The following is a 21,923-nucleotide window of genomic DNA, read 5'->3' as shown; positions in this document are numbered from 1 at the left end:
CAGGGAAACCCTCCACTACACCAGTTCCCCAAAGCCTCATCCAACCTGGCCTTGAACACTTCCGGGGATGGGGCATCTACAACTTCTCTGGGCAACCTGTTCCAGTGCCTCACCACCCTCAATGTAAAAAATTTCTTCCTTATATCTAACCTAAATCTCCCCTCTTTCAGTTTAAATCCATTGCCCCTTGTAAAAAGTCCCTCTCCAGCTTTCCTGTAGGCCCCCTTTTGGTACTGGAAAGCCGCTATAAGATCACCCCGGAGCCTTCTCTTCCCCAGGCTGAACCACCCCAACTCTCTCAGCCTGTCTTCATAGCAGAGGTGTTCCAGCCCTCAGATAATCTTCGTGGCTCTCCTCTGGACTCGTTCTGTTGTGTCATACACAGCCCATTGCAAGCAACGATTATCTTGTCATTGATTCAGTCAGGACAGGATCAGGTTCAGGACCCGAACAGTAATTGCTTCCTACACACTAGCAGTGCACTGACTTAATGGAATATACATTTATGAAACAAAAGACGAGTAAATGTGAGGTAGGAATATTTAAGATACTTGCAGATATTATCGGAGTGATTTTTAAGTTTCATATGAAATTTTGCTTAAAAGCCAGGGACAGGATGTGGCACACAAGGAGGAGCCAGAAGAACACAAATTGTTCAGCCCTATGGTGAGAAGATCTTGAATAATGAAGGTAAGTGATGGACAGCATTTTTTGAGAGAAGACATTTAATCTCTTAGAAACACACAGCAGCACAGAAGAATGAGAAAGGCTACTATTTTCCACATAGGAAAACAAGCAAAGAGGGTTTCAAAGCCCTCTGAGAGGAAAAGCTAGTGCAGGAATAAAAATGTAGGCTTTGGAAATGCCTTGTTCTGTAGGAGCACTATCAGACAATGAATGCCCTTTCCAGAGAGCAGTGTGTGGTTCGACGCAGTGCTTGGGTGGCATGTTATGGGCTACATCAGACTTATTAAACAAGGAAATAGTTTGAACATTCACAGTTTTTTGAGTACCAAATATATAACTTCCCTAATTTTTCGCAATTGGCTGCCGAAATAATAATTTACATGAAAATGAGGAAGAATTCATGGCTAATGAAAACTGGTGCAACTTCCCTGCAGTCGCATTAGTTACAACAAAATGATCTTCTATGTTGCTAATGATTCTGTTTATGCAAAAAGCATAGTTTTTCACTCTTCCCTGCAGATGAAGTATTTTTCTCTTTAAAATTTAGCTCACAGATGTCTACATGAGTTGCTTTTACCTCTTTGACTGCAATGTGTATCACAAATAAAGAAATGGGGAAGACTAATAACTCTGCAACTTTTTTTTTTTTCAGTATCTAAATCTCAGTTATTTAAGGAAACAAGAATAAGGATGCATTCTAGTGTCCATAATATTTGAGATACTAAAATTGCTCACAAAAACATATCTGGGAGAAGAAGATCTGTGTAGCACAACACAGGCAAAGGAAAGAACACTTTTTTTTTTTTTTAATTTGCTTTATAGACCAGTCTCCACATCCTACCTTTCACAGCAAATCAGCGTGTCAAGGTGAGCTGAATGCAGAGCTAATGTTACACAGCTTTTCTTCAGCACCTTTAACACCTGTTTTATCTGTTAATGCTCTTAGTGCCAGTTCCACGAATTGACTTTGGGTTATTTTCATCTTACTGAAATGTCAGGAACGATAAACTATATGTAAGTAAAATACCAGCAATATCACACTACAGTACTGTGCTAGGATAGTCAATAACTATTTTTCACTTCCTTTTTACATTTGGTTTAATTTCTTTTAACATCTTATAGGTAGATAGCTGAACATTTTTCAACTAAGCAGACATTAGACCACATTCCTGTGCTATTGTGATCTGAGAAAAAAGACCCCACCTGTTTTCTTCTGTCCCAGCTTCAATCTTAAGAATGACATGCTTGAACACTGGGATATACAGTGATATCACAAGATTTTTTACACCAATCAAGGTTGAGCTAGCTCAGTCTTCAGATGGGAAACCTCTGCCAAAGTTAGACACTGCAGAAAGCCGTGCTGAGGATGAAGATATTCCTCCAGCATGTGTTCTAGCTCCACTGTGTGTGAGCACTAGTGAACTCAAGGTGTGTCTGCACAGATCCTCACAGGGAGAGAAGGGAGCAAAAACGTAGAACACTTGAGTGCTCTCACATTGGGCAAGGACAATAACAGTAGCCATCACTACATCTCCCTGTAGCCAGGTGGGAGGATGAGTGGTAGAAAACCTTTATCCACCTGAACGGGTGTTGCTAGGGGTAAAGATGCACAGCTTATGGATTTGTCTGGGTTTTATGAGTGAGAGCTCTGTGATGAGTAGGGTACTCACATGGACAACTGTTGAGGAGAATGAGAGGCAAAGTAAAAGTGGGATGATTTTGTGAAGGAAAAAATGAATGGATGATGGAGCAATGTGAATGGGAAGTTGTGCTGGGAAAAGTTTGATGAAGAATGCATGCAGATACCTCAGTAATTTTCCAAGTATTGTGAAGGAAGGGGAAGGGAAGCCTGCAAGCTTTCATTTTGATCCTTTCCATCTGCCACTGCTTTTATTACTTGGTCATGCTGTCTGCTGAATGACCACTGGTCAGTTACCTCACCCAGAATGTGAGGGAATACCATACCACATATGGTAAAACGTAAACACTGCCTTGGCATTTACAAATGCGTAAAATCACAAACTGAGTCAACAGAGTCAATAGTCTAGCTAAATCAACAATTGGTTGGTTTTACCAGTTACGTTAAATGGACAGAAATCAATGTCCTTCAAATCTACTCTATTTATAAAAGAACATAAATGCCTTTAGAGTTTTTTGATTTATCAGACAATTTACAGAACATTTTGCCAAAAGATAAAGGTATTAATCTTGTGTTTCCTCCTCAGACAAGATTTAGCAATATTTTACAATCTGTATATACGGAAAGAGATAAATGCATGTCATGAGAAAGCAAATGCTATCAATAAAATGTAAAATAATTTATTCAAGGTTATAAGTCCTCCTCTCAAAAATTCTGACAAGAGCCCATATATTTTCATCGTTATTGATCTCAGAATTTTCCTTCTGGTGTTTCAGCTCCCCACCTCTAACTTTTACAAAAGATAGACGTTATTACTTCTCAGAAATGTCATACTAGACCTCTAAACATTTAATAACACCAAAAAGTGTTGGTCTTTTTAAGTGTCAGCAAGAGGCAGTGACTGGAAGCTGAATCTACAAGAGGGAGTAAGGGCCACCATGCTCAGCTTTGCAGGCTGCAGCTCTGGCTACTTGCCTGGTGCAACAGCGGTCATGGCTGTGAGTTTGACTCCTAGACTGGATGTGAAAAAAGCAATTGGGCAAACGAGGCTCCTAAAGTAGCTAACAGAACAAGGTGAGGGGCATATCTTACCTCCCTTTTGACTTTTAATGCCTGAGAGAAAAAAATTGCTTGGTATTCACAGCCATATCCTTCCCTTAACTGTGCAAGACCTTTTAAAAATTAAGCAGTGTCACTATGAAAAGCAGAGGGATTGCTGATCCATTCTTTCCTTTGCCCCGTGGAGAGTGCGAGAGAATTGGATTCACTTTTCTCCACCCAAAGGTGTTCAGATCCACATCCCCTGCCTAGGAACATAAGCTCCAAGACTATTCATCATATGGAGATGCTCCACTGTCCTTAAAGAAAACAAATACCAGGGCCAGAAACAAAGAGAAACTCCCTACGTGAGAGGTCAGACACCCATTGGAAGGAGAGGAACCCTCCTTGGCCAACAGTAGCATTGTTAAAGCAGGGCTATTGCACATCCAGCTTTTCTTAGAGATCCTCATTTGTCTGGGATTTCAGCTGGCGACTTGGTCAGCTACACCACCACAATTCAGAAAAGTCTGTTAAAGCACAAGAAATACCAGACATTTCAGTGGCTCACGTCCTTCTCAACGCACATGCACTAAGTCTGGCACTTCTAGAAAATTTTGGACTTCCTGGCCACACCATGCCCTTTCAAGACTCACATATGCCACAGGTCGGTCTGTCAGGCAAACTGCACAAATGAATTACGGACAATAGAGTAAAACAATACATGCATGCAACATGGGGCTCACTGCTGCTCACCATACTGCCAGTTGTTTCTGCCCAGGGTGTGCCAGACAGAAATACTGTAAAAAACATCCTAACATTAAGCAGTGCAGCGTTCAAAACCAGGTTTCCTCACTACTATGTTGCAAACCCAACCATGGGGTGAGGCAGTCATCTCTCTCTCCAGCTCCACTCTGTGGCTTTATTATTCCACACAACACAAAGCAGCTTCAGCAAAAGAGCAAAAGAGGGTGAGGGCAGGCTCTTCCAGGCTGGCCCTTGGTGGGATGGTGAGAGCAGGCTGCAGGGACAGAGGGGGTGTGGGCTGAATTGTGTCAGGCAGGCTACTGTCGTGATTGCTAACACTTCAAAGCTGAACACATTTTTTTTTGGTTCCTCCTGAGGCTGTTTCTGTGCAGAGCCGGATCTGCTGGGGATGTTCTGGCACCATCTGGCCAACCAGATGGACCAGGGATACCTAGGCTGATAGTGAGGTGAGTGCAACCGTGATGAGTGTCAGTCAGCACGTCGGTGGCAGTGGGTATGTCTGTGACGGTACCATGACCTGGAGGTAACGACGTTGTGCTCTGTTGCGCACAGCAGAGATACATCTTACAGATAAGAAACAGTCAGAAATAAGTAACGTTTTTTTGAAGAAGCCCATACCAACAGAGTGAGCACATGATAAGAGCGGTGAATTTTCTTGACCCTCACATAGTAAAATTCTTAAGTATTTATAAAATTAATGTCAAAATAACCAAATAGTATTCTCAAAAAAAAAAAAAAAAAAAAAGAATGAATTAGTGGGAACAAGTTTAAACTGAAGTACCAGGATTATGAAGGATTTCAAATTCTAAGGCACCCCACAGCCTGTCCTTGGTTTCTGACATGACTGCAATACGCCTATGGGGATCAAATAGGTTATGAACCCTCCCCTATATTTACAGGCTTCCTGAAGCCTGCATCTTTTGTATTCACCACGATTAACAGATACAAGAACTTTCTGTTGATTGATTAATCAGGCTTAGCAGAAACTGTGGTGTTTACCCGCAGAGAATTAATATTTCTCTGCTTCCTTCATGTAAGAACATTTGCACACAATGTTATTTAAAGGTTTCAGTGTTAATTCTAATTCAGCAGAACATATGAATAAAAAACATATGGGAAGGACAAAAATATACCCTGAGGTAGCTTTTCACTAGAAATATGGTCAACTGAGGAGCAGATGGCTCTTGGTCACTGGCTTACATTCCCTGACCTGAACTTTAGTATATGAACTAGTTTACTTACTGATAATATTACCAGAGACTAAAAAATGAAAGTGCTAGAGACTGACTGTCCTCCCTCTGTCCAGATCAGGACTAAGACACAGTGGTAGAGCAGGGAAGGGATAACAAGAAGTGAAAGCAGAGTCAAAAAGCCGCTCTTGGAAAATCATATCCATAAACAGCATTCAGTAAGGGCAGCATCTGCATACAGACCTACCATACAACCTTGTTCCTGAAAGGAAAGCTCTGTCTAACCTCCAGAAAGAAAAGTAATATTTGGCATGGGGAAGGATGTTGGTGTTTCTTCCATATAGAGAAGAAGAACAGTAGCATAAATATCTGTCCCATTCAGCAGGTATGCCGAGAGGTGGTCCTTTTAGCTGGAGATCCATCTTTTGTTACAGAGAGTTTTCACAGACTAGGCTGTTTTGAAAGAGAAGTAGTATCTGTCTGTCTTCTTCCCACTCTCTCTACCTACGTCTGCCAAGAATGGTGAACGTAATTTTGAAAAATATTACCCAAGGGCACAGAAGCATGCTCGAGTCAGAGGAAGGGAAAATAGGTGGATTAAGTGAGGTGAGCTCATGAAATTTCTTCATAAACAGAAATGACAAGGTAGCTTGGGAAAATAAAGTTTCCCTAAGCATACCTGACGGCAGAAGCTAACTGATCAAATAGGAGCAAATGCATAGTGAAATGGACAAGACAGAAAGACAAGTAAGGTTGTCCTCTGGACAAAACAAACAAAGTCAGGGAAAATATACAGGCCATGCTAAGGAAAGACCAACGTTCACAAATGCAACAGCCCAAATTGTCATCCCAGCTACTTGCAGAGGAACTTGAGTGTGGTGAGTGGAACAAGAGACACCATCTTCAGAGAAGCATGACAGAAGCATTGGCCTTACCTTCCTGGCAACAAGCTCCTCACTCCTCATGTTCCAGATGTGAGACCCATACTGGTCAGACTATGAATGTATCATTTTTTATAAATATCAAAAACCAAGCAATCAAAACCTACCACTGTTCAACATTGAACATTTTTAGAATGAGCTTTCTGCTGGCTGTCCACACACACGCACAGAAATGTTGACATCTTTTTTATGCACAGAAGATTCCTGCTATTTCTGCACAACATTCTTCCTAAAAACAGCCACTCTACTTCCATAAGTTGCTTTTTCATCACTGGCTTCTGTTTTGTCAAGCTCAATAATCAAGAAGATAGATATCAGGGTTTAAACATGTTTTTGAGACACCTGCCCCCCCAACACAGAACAAAATCTTGATGGAAACGGGACTCCTACATGATTTTCTCTCAACAAGCCACAACCAGCTCAACCACTAACAAGTCATAACCAATTCAAACTATTCATTCAGAGTACAAATTGCCTTTTCCAGGTTACCATGAATTTTTAGTCAGCATTAACATAGTATCAGTTCCTATTTGAAATGATAAATGTTAAGTTTTAGAGCCTACAGAGGATTACCAAAGCAGAAACTTTGTTTTGCAAATCAGAGGTTTAGGAAAGCCAATGCATTATTAATGTCCTGAACAAAATCTTTGGATCCCAATACCTTAAACTTTTGCTTGATATCCATATTTTACAAATGAATGCTCTTTAAAACCAGGAGATTCAAATAAGATTACTTAACACACCCTGACTGAAAAACTATCTGAGCACTTCAAAAACGTTATGGACCACTTCTCTCCTTGTAAAGGCAGTTCAAGCACAGCAAGATTAAGCACACCTCTGTCACATTAAGTTCAAGCACACCTCTCTTACGTCTCAAAAGAAAGCCAGATCATCCTAACGAGACTCTAAACAGTTCAAAGTCAGCCAAAGAGGGACTCCCAGGCAGAGGCATCATGGAAGAAAGCCATAAGGCTGATGACAGAAGACTCCAATGCAAAGCAAGAGGTACAGACACAGTGTGCCATGCTGTGTCGATTCCTTTGTGTGCTGTTTTTTACAGCCCAAAAAAGAAGCCACAGCATAGATGGGGCTCCGGAAGAGCTTGGACTGGGGAGGCAGAAGAGTCATTTAATGTTACTTCTTTCAACTTGCTGGGTTGTAAAGGTTAAGATATGCCACAGATCTTGGTTCAGGATTTCACACTGAATGTCTTACCCTGTCTTACATAGCAAGTCTGCAGCAAAGCTAGAACTGAAATCGGAGATCCAGATTTCACCTTGCCTTATTTAATCAAAGCTCCAGCCTTCCTTGAAACAGGGAAAAATGGGAATCTGTTTAATTCTGAGTGTGAGTGTGAATTCTACAGTTTGTAGGTTTTTCTTTGTTTATCTGATGACTTCAAACATTTCCATTAATCAAAAAATTAAAGAGGTGTCCTCAAAGTTTCTCCTCAACAGATCTTAGATTGCAATTGTAGGTATTCTTATTAGAGAAATAGCAAGATTTTGCTGAGGAAATAATCAGCTCCATTTTGATAAATCCTTTTCTGCCAAATGGCTGAAGACACACGTTTTAAACAAGAAAATTGTAATTTTTTTAGATCAAACTACAGCTCCTAGGCTAATCAAAGTCTCTGTGGGAAGTCTTCCTCTCCGGGTAAACTGAACCTTTGTATTGAAAGGGAGGGGACATGAGCTGTAAAAGTTGTTTCATCTATGTTGCACAATAGTACGACTTCCCCTTTCAAAAAACAGAAAACCAAACCAAAACAAAACAGAACAACCACCAAAAGAAAAAAACAACCAAAAAAGGGGATGATTTCTCTCCCTTTTCCTTCATCATGATCAATCTTACACCTTGCCGTAGGCTATACTGTCATTTTCAGATTTTTGATTTCCTCATGAAACAGACATACTAAGTATAATCTTTCTCACAGATGTTACTGAAAGCACCAGAGAGCCAGGCTTGTGCCTATATATTCATGGGATGTATTTATATTCTGACTACACAGGCGTGTTTCAGAATTAACAATAATAATGTTTTCCAAGTTCTCCAACAAAAAAAAGCTGCCTTCAAGTTCAGGGATGACTATGCCATAAAGTTAAATCACTTGTCCTACCACAGGCAATGAATTAACCAAGAATTTATGGGCAAGATTGAAGAGTTGCAACTGATTTAGTACAAGAAGTTGAATGCTAAAATATATGGGTATATCCAAGTTCTGTGTGGAGGCATTGCTCCACACAGCTTGTCAAGTAGGAGTCTACATTGCTTTAAGTCAAAGACCAACAACCAGGTCTACTTTAGGGGGGCTGAAGACAAGCACAGCCTACACCTTAGCTTTCCAACATGAGTGGGAGCTATGACATGAAGTAAATACCCAAACTAGTAGGAACTATTGCGAATAGATGGAAAAAAATCACTGAAAATTGGTCAAACATGGGTCAAATGCATAGATCTATGGGTGTAATGAAAGAGAACACTGTCCTTTTGGAAGGTCACTCAGTATTTCTTTTCACTCTTTTGGGCCTGTCTGGTTATTTATATACAGCATATACACAGAAATAGCTTCACCTATTTTATCTAGTTAAGCTTAATCCAGTTTTACCTGGCAAGTCCATATCGATGTGATAATGAATCCATCATCTCTGAAGACATTGAAGATTTCAATGATTCCCCGTGAATAACCAAACACAGAGATACCTGCATCTGATACTGCCAAGTTAAATGTGAGGTAGTCGGTGGGCTGTAGAAGATGTCTTTGTTTATACAGGACAAAAATCACAATGCTGTTTCCAAACCAAGACAGCCAGCCTGGAAAAAAAATTAAATCCATGAAATCAAAAAGCAAATAAAAGCAAGAAGCAGTTCAGAGTGTAAACACGCAACATCTCTTCTAAAATTACCCTTTTGTTTCATTAGAAACAAATTAAACCGGATTATCTATTGGAAAACCCATGCATGAGGCCTTTTTAAGTAGCTGGGTACATTTCAGAAGCAGGAACAAGTGACTAACTCTGGCAATAAAACAGACAAACACAAAAAGCTGCTGCTGCGTCTGTTGAAGATCCACCATTTAAGGGTCTAGGGAAGTTTTTTTTCCCTAAGTAGACAGATGAAACTCATGAAACATAACACTTGGGAAAAAAAAGGAAAGAGGAAAGTTTTGTAGAGTGAAGCAGAGACTACAAACAATTTGCCAAAAGCTGCAGCTGTTTAGGTACATTGTACACAATAACGGATACTGAACGTTCATGCAGCCAGAGAGCTGCTTTATCAATCCTCTCTAAAGAAGTACAGCTAATATGATTAAGTTTCTTCTCTTAGAACAGTCTAGGTTCTACTTGCAGCAAAGCCTGTCCCAGATGGGAATATTTTTCAGTAATACACCTGACAATCTATCTGAAAAGAACATTTACAACAGACCTTTCAGAAGCTTTAAAGTATTTTTTAATTTATTTTTAAAGAAAGTTGTGTCCTCTTTTAGTCTTCAGGAACAGAAATGCCTGACTTGTTCATGTCTAGTTACATGAGGAAAACACAAGGGAGATGACTATAAATCTGGTGAGTCAGTCACTTATTCAGTTGGAGAGACCTAGAGCTTCCAAATGTGCATGGCCATTTCTCCACCCACAATTCAAGACTTCGGTAGTTTGCATCCCACTTTTTGGAATGATGTAGACATGTAGAAATTAATGACTTTTAATTAAATGTTTACTCATAAACGTCAGGCTCAGTGTTGAAAAAGGGCTTAGCCAGAGACAGGGATGGCCACAGGGTGGCTGCTGAAGTGGGGCTGAACAGCACGCAGGGCAGCACCCAGCTCCCTGTTGGCTCCCATTTCCACCCCTAAACCAGCTCTGCCACTGCCAGCATCGATGGCAGCACTTCACCTTGGCAATGTGGAGCAAAACACTTTGTCTTTTGAGTGCCTGCAACCTAGGACAGGTTTAGGAACCCAGCAGCTGGTGTTTTTTTCCTCACAGTTGACATCAGGGTACATTAACTACCAGGTGAGGGAGAAAAAGAGTTGATCCATAGCCCTTTATCTAGGCACAAGCAGTAGACACAGCAAGAAGTGAATACATGTACTGAAGTTGGACGTGACATCATGGTATTGCACAGCATCTCTGGATATTCAAAAGTGTTCATGAGATGAAAGATGGCTGATGGGTTTAATGTTGTAGCAAGAGGGCAGCTGCCTTCCTTCAGGAAGCATCAACAACCTCATATGTCAGGAACCCAGCACTTTGCTGCTGGGCTGCCTTGGCTAGGAAGGGAGGGGAGGAAATTGCCTCTGAATCTCTAGACCATCTGGGAGTATCACGAGCTGAAATGCCAAAGAACAAGGCACTTGCTCTCCAGAGAGGTTAGGTACCGACCACCCAGTGAGGTGCTACTGGAGTAGGAGGGGAGGCGATTGATGGGACAGTCTCTGCGTGGCACTATGAACTGCTTTTTCTGCAGAGAAATCTCCTTTTAGTAATTTCTCTTTGCAAAATTGCCAAGCTGCTGCTGCTCTGGCTTGCTTAGCAAATGCACATGGTTTACTAAAGAGCTTTTGAACTGGGAAAAGCTGACATGTCAGCATATGGTATTAACCAGAAATAGTCACTGATGCAATGATGCACTGAGATACATACGTATATTTTTTATATATCTCATTATAAGGATAAGATCAACAATAATAAATACATCTTATTCTGGCCACTAGGTGACAATGTTTCTTGATGGAGTATCATTTCCAACAGCTGTGTGCAGTTTAAGTGAGGAATTCTTTCTGACTTCAGTCTGAGTCTAGGTATTACAAACAGGCAGCAGGGCACTGGAAGAGTTGGCTTTGGGAATGCATCAGGATAGCCTGCAATGCAAACACACACAATACATATTTCGGATGGAGGTGACAGAGACACAGTACTTGTGGTCATTTTTTGGAACCACAGTCACGCACTGAGTGTGAGGATGAGGGAAGCATTAGGGGAAATATGGTTACAGAGCGAACATGACTTCTGCAGGTAGGCACAATCCTTTTAACCAAAGCAGGTGAAGAACTTGCACTGGTATATCCAGTCTCGAAAATGTCTAATCTGTCTGGGTAGTAGACCATATTAACACTGTGATAAAAAAACTGGAGGAATTCAATTTTCAATAAACCGTGGAGTAACAAAAACCGTGGTCACATAAAAGTGCTATCAACTAGAGCAGTGACTATGGGACACTGTATCTCTGCACCATCAGATAGATGTGCTGGTCTGGGATTGCTGACTGTATTGACTGGCTGATTTTTTTAAATAAAAAACCTAAACAACCCCAAAACAAAAAACCAACCAACTCCAACTAAAAGAACACCTTAAAGCAAACAACCTCCCTCCCTTCCTCCCATCCCAAACCCTGACAGCACATCAGGGAAACAGGTTGGAAATGCAATGCAGAGGAAGCACAGCAATAGCTCCAGCCCTCTCAGTGAGGGTCGAGATGTCTTCAACTGCTTTGCAGGCAGTATGTGCCTCAGGGTAGATCACAAGCAGATCAAGAGTCCAGAAACAAATCTCTGAACTTTGAAGTGCTGTAAGGCCTTGGTGTCACCACGTGGCCTTTCAGTAAAACAGAGGATAGAAAAGAAACAACCCAGGGAACTGATTTCATTTTTGCAGGCTACCAGCAATGTTCACTCACAAGAATATACGGAAAAAAAACCAAATCCAAACCCAAAATGCAACCCCAGCATCCTAAGGCAATTCTGATGAGAAAGGACAGGTTCCAACTGAGATCAAAACTTGGCTGAGGGAGAAAAAAATAGCAGATAGGAAGAAACTGAGCATTTCCCCCCAACAGAGAAGAATCACCACATTTCCCCAATAAACTGTAACACTGTCTGATTGGGGCTGCTCATCAATGAGATATGCTAGTCCTTCTGAACTGGCAAAAATACACAGGTAACATACAATTACTGAAGTTCGTGAACACAGGGCAGGACTGAGAGCAGCTGCTGTGAGACTGGCAGTATCCGAGTAGAACAGGTTAAATGACTGTCGATAAATGCTAAATATTGAACAGTTAAGGAGTCACCTTTACTCCTCAAATACCCACAGGAAAGTACTTGGTGCCACATTTGCAAACATTGGGAGGTAGGAGGAATAGGATGGACAGCATATTAAAAATGTCTTATTGCCTTTACGTAATTCAGTAGTAATCCTTACTCTAGAATAGTATCGCCTAAGAGAGCATTTTAATACACAGATGTCAAAAGTGTTCCACAAAGGAGGCTGGTGCAGTTACGCATGATTTCTGGAGGAGGCACAGGAAGGCTGCCAAGCAAGCTGGTGGTAGTCAGGAATCAAAACCCTGCTGACAGAGTCCTGTATCAGCATGCTGTCCACCAGCCCGTGCAAAGATAGCACAGAAAACGTAGCCAGCAAGAGTGACTAAGGATATTGAAAATCTCTCTGCTGAAAGTGACTGAGAACAGTGAGATTAACTCTGGGAATAGCTAAGAGGGAACACAACAGTTTTACAGAGATTTCTGACAAATCACTCAAGCCTAAGCATCCAGACATATCCTATTTTTCTCTCATGTACCTGAGATGGTCTTTGAACAAGGAATAAACACCTGAGGCTGCATGCAATTTCATTGTTACCATTCGATTTCTGATTTTGCAGAGTTAAACTCAGTACAAGGGAACTGATAGCTCCGAGCTGGTCATCTACATTTCCAATAGATGATGGTGTCTGTGCCCAGCTAAGACAGGTTATTATGCTTTGTACTTAGACTTGTTCTTATTAGACATTGTTGCATGACCTTTACTTGTAAAATCTGACAAGAACGAATGAGAACAAGTGTTACAACTCACCTATCTGCAGTTTAAAATATACAGAGAGCCTTAAGTGGAAGAAATCAAGAAATGAGAGCAAAAGGGGAAGGCTCGGTGTCACAAGGCAAAGTACACTTTTCACTCAGCAAATAATCTTGTCTCTAGGACAGAAATTGAATTAAGCATTTAGATATAGAGCAGGCATGTGTAAAGTCAATTACTGATTCAACTACCTATATAGAAGCATAAATGTTTATCTGAAGAGGTTTACCGTAAAAGAATTTCAGACTAGAAAACTTCATTTAAATCCGTGGGAAAATCTACAGAATTTGCAAAGCTGTCGTTAACTATTGCAACTGTGAAGTGACCCTGCTATGGTTTTAGTCTTCCCTGCTAATTATACATACACAATATCCTATTCAGGGCATCTTGCCAGTCTTGGCAGGAAGGAGAAAAGTCATCATGTTTTAGACTTGATAAAGCACAGAGGGATTATTTGTTCAATAAATGTGATCATTTTGTGGATGAAAGTTTTGTGAATAGCTTGTTTCCTTTCCCTCCTCCTCAGATTTATCTGTCAAATAATGTTCCAAAATAACACTCATTCTGTCACTTGTCAAATAACAGTGTACTGTTACCATTTGGAAACGTGTGCCGTTTAATGGCATGTTTGAGTCTCACAGCCTGTTCCCGTTTTCTAGTGGGCCTGGTAATGCTCTCAGCACAACTTTCTGATATAAACACTCACAAAAATCAGAATTGGTTCTCTAACAAATATTCTCTCCTACTGACTTAAAATTTCCTTTCATGCTAAGCATTCACTCTAACATCCCAGTTAACTGTGAAACTAGGGAAAACAAGCATTGAACAAATTGTGTATAAACACAGAAAAGAACAATTTACTTAAGAATTCCAAGTAATAATTACAAAGAAAAAAATGCTTCATTTTTTTTTCCCCCCAGGTCTAAGTTTGACTTATCTAGCAGCTGTGGACAGTACTTTCAAATTGTACCTAATAATTTAAACTATACAAGGATTTTACACTGTACTATACCACTTAAGGCAGAGGCAAAAAGAGGTCAGATGTGATGTGAGCAACAGGACAAGCTCGCACCTGTTTGTCAAAGACAGTCCTGAGGTCATGGAAGGGAAGGATGGAAACAGAGCGCTACCTTCAGAAAGAGGATGCTGACACAGTTGACCTAATGAAGGGTAACACAGTGGCTGCTATTACCTGCAGATAGTCCCTCTGAGCACACTACGGTGGCTCTCTGCTACGAGATTGGCATTATGTTTTTCCCCCACTTTGCTGGTCCCCTTGCCAAAGCATTAGTAAGGAGAGTGATGGAAAAGTGACTTGGATGCCAAGAAGCAGTGCAGTGATCTCAAAATCCATCAGCACTTGCAAAATGCACTCATGCATTTCGAGGCTAGTTTGCTTGTGATGTTAGTGTGCAACACCTATTCCAGCACAGGCTGTGAGCTCAGGTCTCCCTGTGGTATGCTGAGGACCCCTCTGCCTGGGTCTGATACAGCCTGGCTGGTGTATGATGTACAACACAGACATCAGTGTCCTGTCTGTCACATATGACATCCGTGCTACCTGTGACATGAGAATTTCCAGCAGGGGACATGCAAAGAGGCCTCATCTCAGCAAAAGGAGTTAGATCATGGTTCTTGGATATTCATGTCCTCTGTCAAGATGCTTGACTGTGGAAAGACGTAGCCAAACATAGATAGTTTTTTTGGACTTTATCCTACAAAGCTGAAGAGATTCAGAGGAACCTCATCTTCTGTGTAAGTGCTAACACCAATAACATACATTCCTTTGGTGTTTGAAACGTACGTCAGAATTTGCAAAAAGCTGCACTGGCATACTCAGATTCAAAAGAGAAGAAAACTTATAGCGGTTACAAAAGTGTAATCACTGAAGCTATTTTCCACAGGCATCGAAATTCCAAAAGTATGAAATATGAACATCTTTGGGACTTTGTGTAAGGAAATACCCATAGACTCCTGCAAATGCAGATTGTCTTCCCAGACCTCTAAAGAAACGCAGGTACAGGAAGGTAACGTGCAGACTGGCCTTTGTCCTCTGCTGCCAGAAGGGCAAGAGGGTGTCTGTGTAACAAAGTACCTTGTTCTGCCACATCACAGCTCCTCAGATAAACTGAGTTATTGGTGTACATAAAACTAATAGCTGTAAATTTTTATGGTTCTTGTTATGGTACTATGTTATGATGCTTGCAGAAGTGTAACGGTAGACCTTTGAGGAGAAAAAGACATGAGGATGTTTCTGATTTACGTATTATTGGCAGATTTTTTTCAAAAGTTCCTATTACAAAAAGGTACACCTATCTCCATTACATTTTAACCAGATCCACATTACACTTAACTTGGCGTAGTGTTGTTATGGGTTATATATACTCTGCAAGAAATGCAAGCTGGGTTTTCAATCTGGAGGTTAAGTTTCAAGAATAGCAGTTATGACATGCCAAGCACTTGTAAGCTTGGCAGAAGGAACTGGAGCAATCAAAAACTAATAGACATAAAAGCTTAGGCACCCAGGTACTTTAAAAAATATTTGCTAAAAGGTGTGAGGTCACCACTAGGAAGCAGCAGAGGGAAACACCTGTCAGTCGATTGATGGAAGAAGTTTGATTGGAGAAGAAGTGTGATGCAAAGGCAACACTAGGAGGGATCAGTAGAACTGGGGAAGTGTTAATGTTAATATGAATGGTGATAGCAAGACCTTGCTCGGATGCTATATTCAGTCCTGGCTATAAGTTTAAAAAAATAATGAGTCCAGGTTGGAAAAGACAGTGCAAAAGGCTGCTAGGATGGTATGCTGGGATGACAAAGGAAAGAATATTACAACAGGAGATAAATAAATAATAATAACCAAAATCAACCAATCAACCAAGAAAAAAACCCCAAACCAACCCTCACTTGCTTAATATAGGAATACAAAAATTGACCACAGGGTATGATTGTTCCTTCAGGAAAACAGAGTGGCCGTAGGACATTAATTTCAGATAAAAAAATGATTTCAATTAAAAGGAGTGACAAAAAGGATATAAAGTTGGTGTGATCACAGAGAGACGAAGTCAGGAACAGGCTGCCAATTGGAAGAGTGGTAGCAACACCAAAAAAAGCCTAGCCAGTTACAGGAGGGAGCATGATAGCTTTGTAAATGAGATTATACACTGTCACAGCAGGGGACTGGCCTTGCTGACCTAAGATGTTCTTTCTAGTCTTAAGTGCAACTGGTTAATTCATTAGCTGATGGTGCAGCCATTTTCCAGCCATTCATGAAGGGATACGCAGATGTGAACAGATTGGGGATAAATGGGAACTACTCTGATTTATCTTACAGCCACTCTTCTAATTAAGTCTCCTAAGATAGAAGCCATACCCTTTTCTGCTAGAATCTCAGTTTTAGTTCTAAACACAACTTTTTCCTCCCTAGTTCATATAAGTAAAAAAAAAAAGGTCTCATGTAAGCATATTAAAATACTTAGCATTTTACATTGTAACTTTCATAGACCTTTCTCAGGCATAAGCTGAGAGCTAGTAAGCTACTTGCAATATGTGATGAGATTAGAAAAAGAAAAAAATCGGTTCAGGGCAATCATTTTAAAACAGAAACATTTTTCTATGTGTTGTTTAGAAGAACAGATTTAATGAAAGTTATGTTTTCTTGTATTTTCCTGTGAGGTTTTATGGTTGGAAATTTTGATTACCTAGCAAATCTGCATTCTTTGAAATTTCATAAAGTTTCCTTTTATCCTGCAATGAGTCTGCCCCAAGCAGACAATATTTAAACAAACAAAACAAAATAGCTCTGGGATCAAAGTGAATTCATATTGAGTGCCATTTTCAAATGCTTATTATACACTTACAATAGCTGTCTTGCCTCAAAACCAAAATAAACACACAGCATTGTGACTGCTAACACAGGATAATGTTCTAGTACTTAGATCTATCACAGATCCTGTTTGAAGAAGTTTATTTTTATGTGAGTCAAAAGTTTAAAGCAAGAGCAGTACGAACAGTTAAAAAAAGTTTAAAATTGCAGAACCATATATTCTGTCTCTGCGGGAGGTTGTTGTAGGATGTCAACTGAGCGTCAGCAGTCAAAATTCTGGAATTACAAATTCAGTGCTACTGAGACACAAGAAGACACAGAAGTATTTCTGATAAAGTACTTGTTTATCTCCCCACATATGAAGTATAGTGAACATTAGTTAAAAGTTTACAGGCTTGACTATTTTTTTTCTCAAGATTTCTACATTGATTATTCATCTTTTTAACAAAAGAAAGCTGTACCTCTTTGATCTTGTAACGGCTGAAGAAAAAAGTTGCATTTTCTAACATCCTCTTCCATTAGGGATGAAACCCAAATGAATCACTTTGAACTTTATACGAAACTCTACTTAGGAGCTTCCTTTCACATCCAAGCCGCGTACGTACCTAAAGCCAGTAGGTAGAAACCTATGATAGTCTCTCCTTGCTCTGTTACAGCTGCCTCTCTGCTCAGAAAACTGATGTTGTTGTTCCTCCAGGGTGCCTGTGGAGAAAACTGGACAGACATTTTCAGCAGAGCTTATGACCCAGAAATTGCCCTTTCCCCAGTACGTCCCAGTGAAATAAAATGGTTCCAGCCTTTTCCTCAGTTTCTGCTCCCTGTATTCAAGGCAGCTCTTCAATAAGACTAATGATGTAAAGAAGGAAATCTCAAGGGACAGGAGCTTTGCAGGCTCCTGACCTGTTCTTCTTCACTAATCCTATCTATTAATACAGCCTGTGAATCTGTGGCCAGCCCAAGACAGCAGATTTCCTCATATCCTTATTACTGCTACATGCAGAAATCTTTAATTTGCATGTATCTGACAAAAAGACAACATCCTTTAAAATAGGGTGATACCACGCATCCTACAGGCTCACAGGCAAACCCACTTTGTCTTTTTGTCGTCACTGAAGACCAATAGAGTTTCAGTTGAAATGAAATTGAGGAAATGTCTCACAGAGATTTAAAAAAAAAAAAAAGTGCAGTAAAAAACAATGGGATGTGTCACTGCCTAAGAATGTGACTTTAACATAGCAGAAGAAATCAGCCATAAAATTACTTTACAAGCAAGATAGTTGCTAATTTATAAGGAAGAGACCATTTTTAACCTGTACTGGAAATTATCTTAAGTCCTTTGAATCATATTTTTACACTGCTAAGCATTCACCAATCTTGTACATTTGAAGTACAGTTGGATTTTCCCACACTGTTGAAAAATGACATGTCATCTTGTTGAGGAAACAAACTACATGTGATTTAAGTGAATCAGTCTGGAGTGGTTTTTGTCTTTACTAAGTAAAGTAAAGAACTAAGCAGAAGTATTCATGACTGCATTTCAAAGATAACCTTCTCTTACCAATGAGGCTATATTCATGATTAAAAATTTTGAGTCTGAATTAATTCATCTGAAGCAGCAAAGTTTTCCTGGCAAACATCTCACTCTCACTGAACTGAAATCCCTGTGCCCCTCTCGGTGACCCGACCAGCTCATCCCTTCCCACCCCACGCGGCAAATCAGCCTTGGTGGTGGCACCCAGCTGAAGGCTGGCTTTGTCCCTCCCCAGGCAGATTAATGCCTCCAATCAAGCTTTCCCTGTGTTTATTATGACAGCCTCATGACAAGAGAGGAGAATAAAGGCAATGTGACCAGAATAAAAGGGGAGAGCAATCCTTTACAGTGAGAAAAGGGAGAATTAGCTGCATCATGGTGAAAGATGGGAATTCTCTCACCTGCCTGCTAATGATGAGGACAGTGACCCCCACACTCACTCCACTGAAGTCCCTTGCAAAGGCACTAGGCTTGACTTGTCCCCAGCCGTCTCGCTCTTGTACTGGTCACCAGAGCACTGTGCTCTCTTTCTCCAATCTAAAGTCTGCAGCATCGGTCTGGCAGCTCCCACAGATCCCAGTTGAGCAGTCAAGTGGCCTGATTTTCCCAACTGCTAGCCACAGCCCATCTCCTGCTGACTTTTTGTAGAGATCTCCTCCTGAGTCTGTTTAATGACAGCCAGAGTTTAACCCTGACAAGCCTCCTAAACTACGCTGCTTAGTGAGAGTTACCAGCTCGGTGATTATGCTGTTCCATAAAAACGGCTCTAGCAGGGCTCACAAGGCCAAAGTCCTTCATAACTGTGCTTCTGCAACAGTCCCAGATTGCCCACGATATTCCCACCACCTTCCCAGCTCTGGGCATTGTTGGACCATATGCACACCCCTCACAAGGCTGTCTGGCATGCTCAGTGTGTGTGGTCTTTGCCGCAGTGCTGCTATCCAAGGTCACCATTTAAGTGTCTTGTGGTTCCCACTGAAGCCCTGGACGTGCATCAGCTCTCACAGGGAATATGCACACAATCACAGCTTTTCAACATTGAGCTACAGCAGCCATTTCTGTGATTCTGTGTGATTCTAGTTATTCACCTGGAAGTGGGTCACTGTTCAGATGGAGGGTTGGGATGTAGTTGTGCCCGAGGGCAGTACTCAGGGACATCACCTACTCTTCAGGACAAGGAGCTTGGGTCAAAGAAGAGGTCCTCAGCTGAGAGCCCATCACAAAGCCTCAGTCCACGAATGCTCATGTCTTCACTGGAGCGTATTTCATCACCAACCTAGAGAAAGATGTGGAAAAGAATGACACTTTACACTGGGCAAAAACTGTCTACATGGTCCATGCCCACTTTACTCTCTCATTGAAAATAGACCAGCTACCCAATAACCCACGTGTGGGACAACTCCAAGGTTTCTGAGCAAGATCCCTCAGCCTCATGAGAGGAAAAAGCACAGCCACTCACAAGTTTCCTCCTGCGATGAGGCATGTCTCACCTCATCCAGGTCACTCCTGCTGTGCAGTCAGTACCTGGTATCCAGGAACTGGGTGTTGGTCCCCACCTTGCAGGAAGCCACGCTCATGGCAAGTAGAGGGACTGCTGGTCTTCTACACCACAGAAAGCACTGAGGTGGCAGAGCATGCTTGCTAACCACTTCCCTTTAAGCACAAGCGTTTTTTCCATGGTGTTTGGTGCAGGCATGGAATTGGAAATCTGAGTTTGGCGTCTGTTGTCACACAAATGCCAGCGTCCTTGACTTTGAAAAATAGGGACAAGGATAACCAGTGAAGAGTGGTTTTCATGTAAGCTGTTCCAGGAAACTGTATGAGTTATGTACATGTGACCTCTTTAGGAATAAGCACTTCAGGGAGTAATAAAGTAACAATAATCACTATTTCCCTTTTTCTCCAATAAAAGGCAAATCATATTATTTGCCTTGAGATCCTGAACTTGAATCTTGACTTTTCCCAGCTGCAAGTTTCTTTTGGTTTCATATAAACACCACAGTTCCACAGACACTTCAATTCAACTTTCCATTTCAATGAGAAAGTCTTCTGCCAAGCCTTGCACCTTGCAGTGATACTGAGATGGAAAAAATAGGGAACCTTTTAATATTAAGGAGAAAAAAAAAATTCAAAGTGAACTGTTCTCCGTGGTCAAGCATCCCTTTTAAAGATTTTTCCCCCTTGGTTTTCACTATACTGAGTGACTAATATCTTCGCCGGTTTGCAGTTTTCTCCTTACTTCCTCCAGCGGCATCCTTCAGCAAAAGATAGAGGCTTTGCAAACTCCTGTGGTTAGTTTCATGTGTTCACAGGTCACTGTACTTCCAAACGAGAGGAAGGCTCCCTTTCCAGATTACAGTCACCTTGTTTCATGTCTCTAAGTGCTTCAGTGGTGACCAATTTACTGGCCTTGCAGAGATTATCCCTGACTGGCTCTACTATCTTTGCAAAATGCTTTGAAAAGATTAGAGCAGTATATGCTGCAGGCAATTCTATAAAAAGGAGAAGAAAACTAAAACGCTGTGGTGGTACAGAGAAATTACTGTGTTTGACATAGCTATGACTATGGGAAGGTATGTGAAAAAAACTGATTTGTACATGAAAGGAGCTGAAGTGCCCCTTTCCTAAACACGTAGGAGCTACAGGCTGGCTGCACAGAGGGGACATAAGCGATGCAAACACACCTTGGGAGACTGGTGCCAGTGTGTTCCGCTGCTCGCCCAAACCTTTCACGTGTGCATTTCTCCCGGCTGTGCCCTCCCTGCCCGGTATAGCTGAGCCGTGCGACCCGTCTCCTGGCAGCTGTGAGAAGAGAGGCTGTGGCAGCACTGGAGACCTGTCCGTAAGGGCGTTATCACAGCAGATGATCTCACCCCCCCTCCCAAGTCAGACTGGGGAGGAGGCATGCACCCATCACGCTGCCGACACGTAGATTTGGGAGCAGGAGGAGCGAGCCCTGACCAAGTGCGGCAATGCCCATCTGAGGCAGATATTTTAGTCCTCCTGCAAACTGTTCTCCCCAGACCTTTGAGGAAGGGACTGCATAACTGGGATGAGCAGACTGTGGTCAACCTTGCACATCACCCTGCCACCGGAAAACTGATGACCTTACTGGTGCAAGTAAAAGCATAATTTGGGTTTTAAGATCGTCAGTAAGCCATGTTTTCGAGTCTAACAGAAGCTGAAACTTCTATCCTATGTATAAAAGAATATAATAAATTAATACTCGTGGCTACACTTAAGGGTTTAATGCAGCTGTTACTGGAAGGTTAATGAAGGAAGAAACTGTCTGAAACGACCGATACCTCAGGATACTTGATTAAAGTGAGTGATGAAATGACTGGGTTATGACACGAGAGGTTAATAAAGACCATTTTATGAACACGCTGAACCAACCAATGGTCTCTCAGGTGGCAGGCAAAGCCAATTTAGAGCGGATATAAGCCATC

At 41.3% G+C, this 21,923-nt stretch overlaps 1 protein-coding gene across 1 annotated transcript in view; it reads right to left on the bottom strand.

Annotated features, from left to right (window-relative positions):
• Window positions 1–17,669, bottom strand: part of LOC104372341 (visual pigment-like receptor peropsin) — a 31,037-nt gene extending 13,368 nt beyond the window's left edge. Inside the window, exons 1-2 of the mRNA XM_009978002.2 lie at window positions 17,549–17,669; window positions 8,872–9,077 (exon numbers count right to left, since the gene is read on the bottom strand). Of these exons, the coding sequence (XP_009976304.1) occupies window positions 8,872–9,077; window positions 17,549–17,669 (327 nt within the window). The remainder of the gene's footprint in view (window positions 1–8,871; window positions 9,078–17,548) is intronic.
• Between the last annotated feature and the right edge of the window lie 4,254 nt (window positions 17,670–21,923).

This window comes from Tauraco erythrolophus, chromosome 2 (assembly GCF_009769465.1).
Source record: "Tauraco erythrolophus isolate bTauEry1 chromosome 2, bTauEry1.pri, whole genome shotgun sequence".
Lineage (NCBI taxonomy): Eukaryota > Metazoa > Chordata > Aves > Musophagiformes > Musophagidae > Tauraco > Tauraco erythrolophus.
The sequence above is the reverse complement of the archived record's forward strand: the minus strand, read 5'-3'. Positions and strand labels throughout refer to the sequence as shown.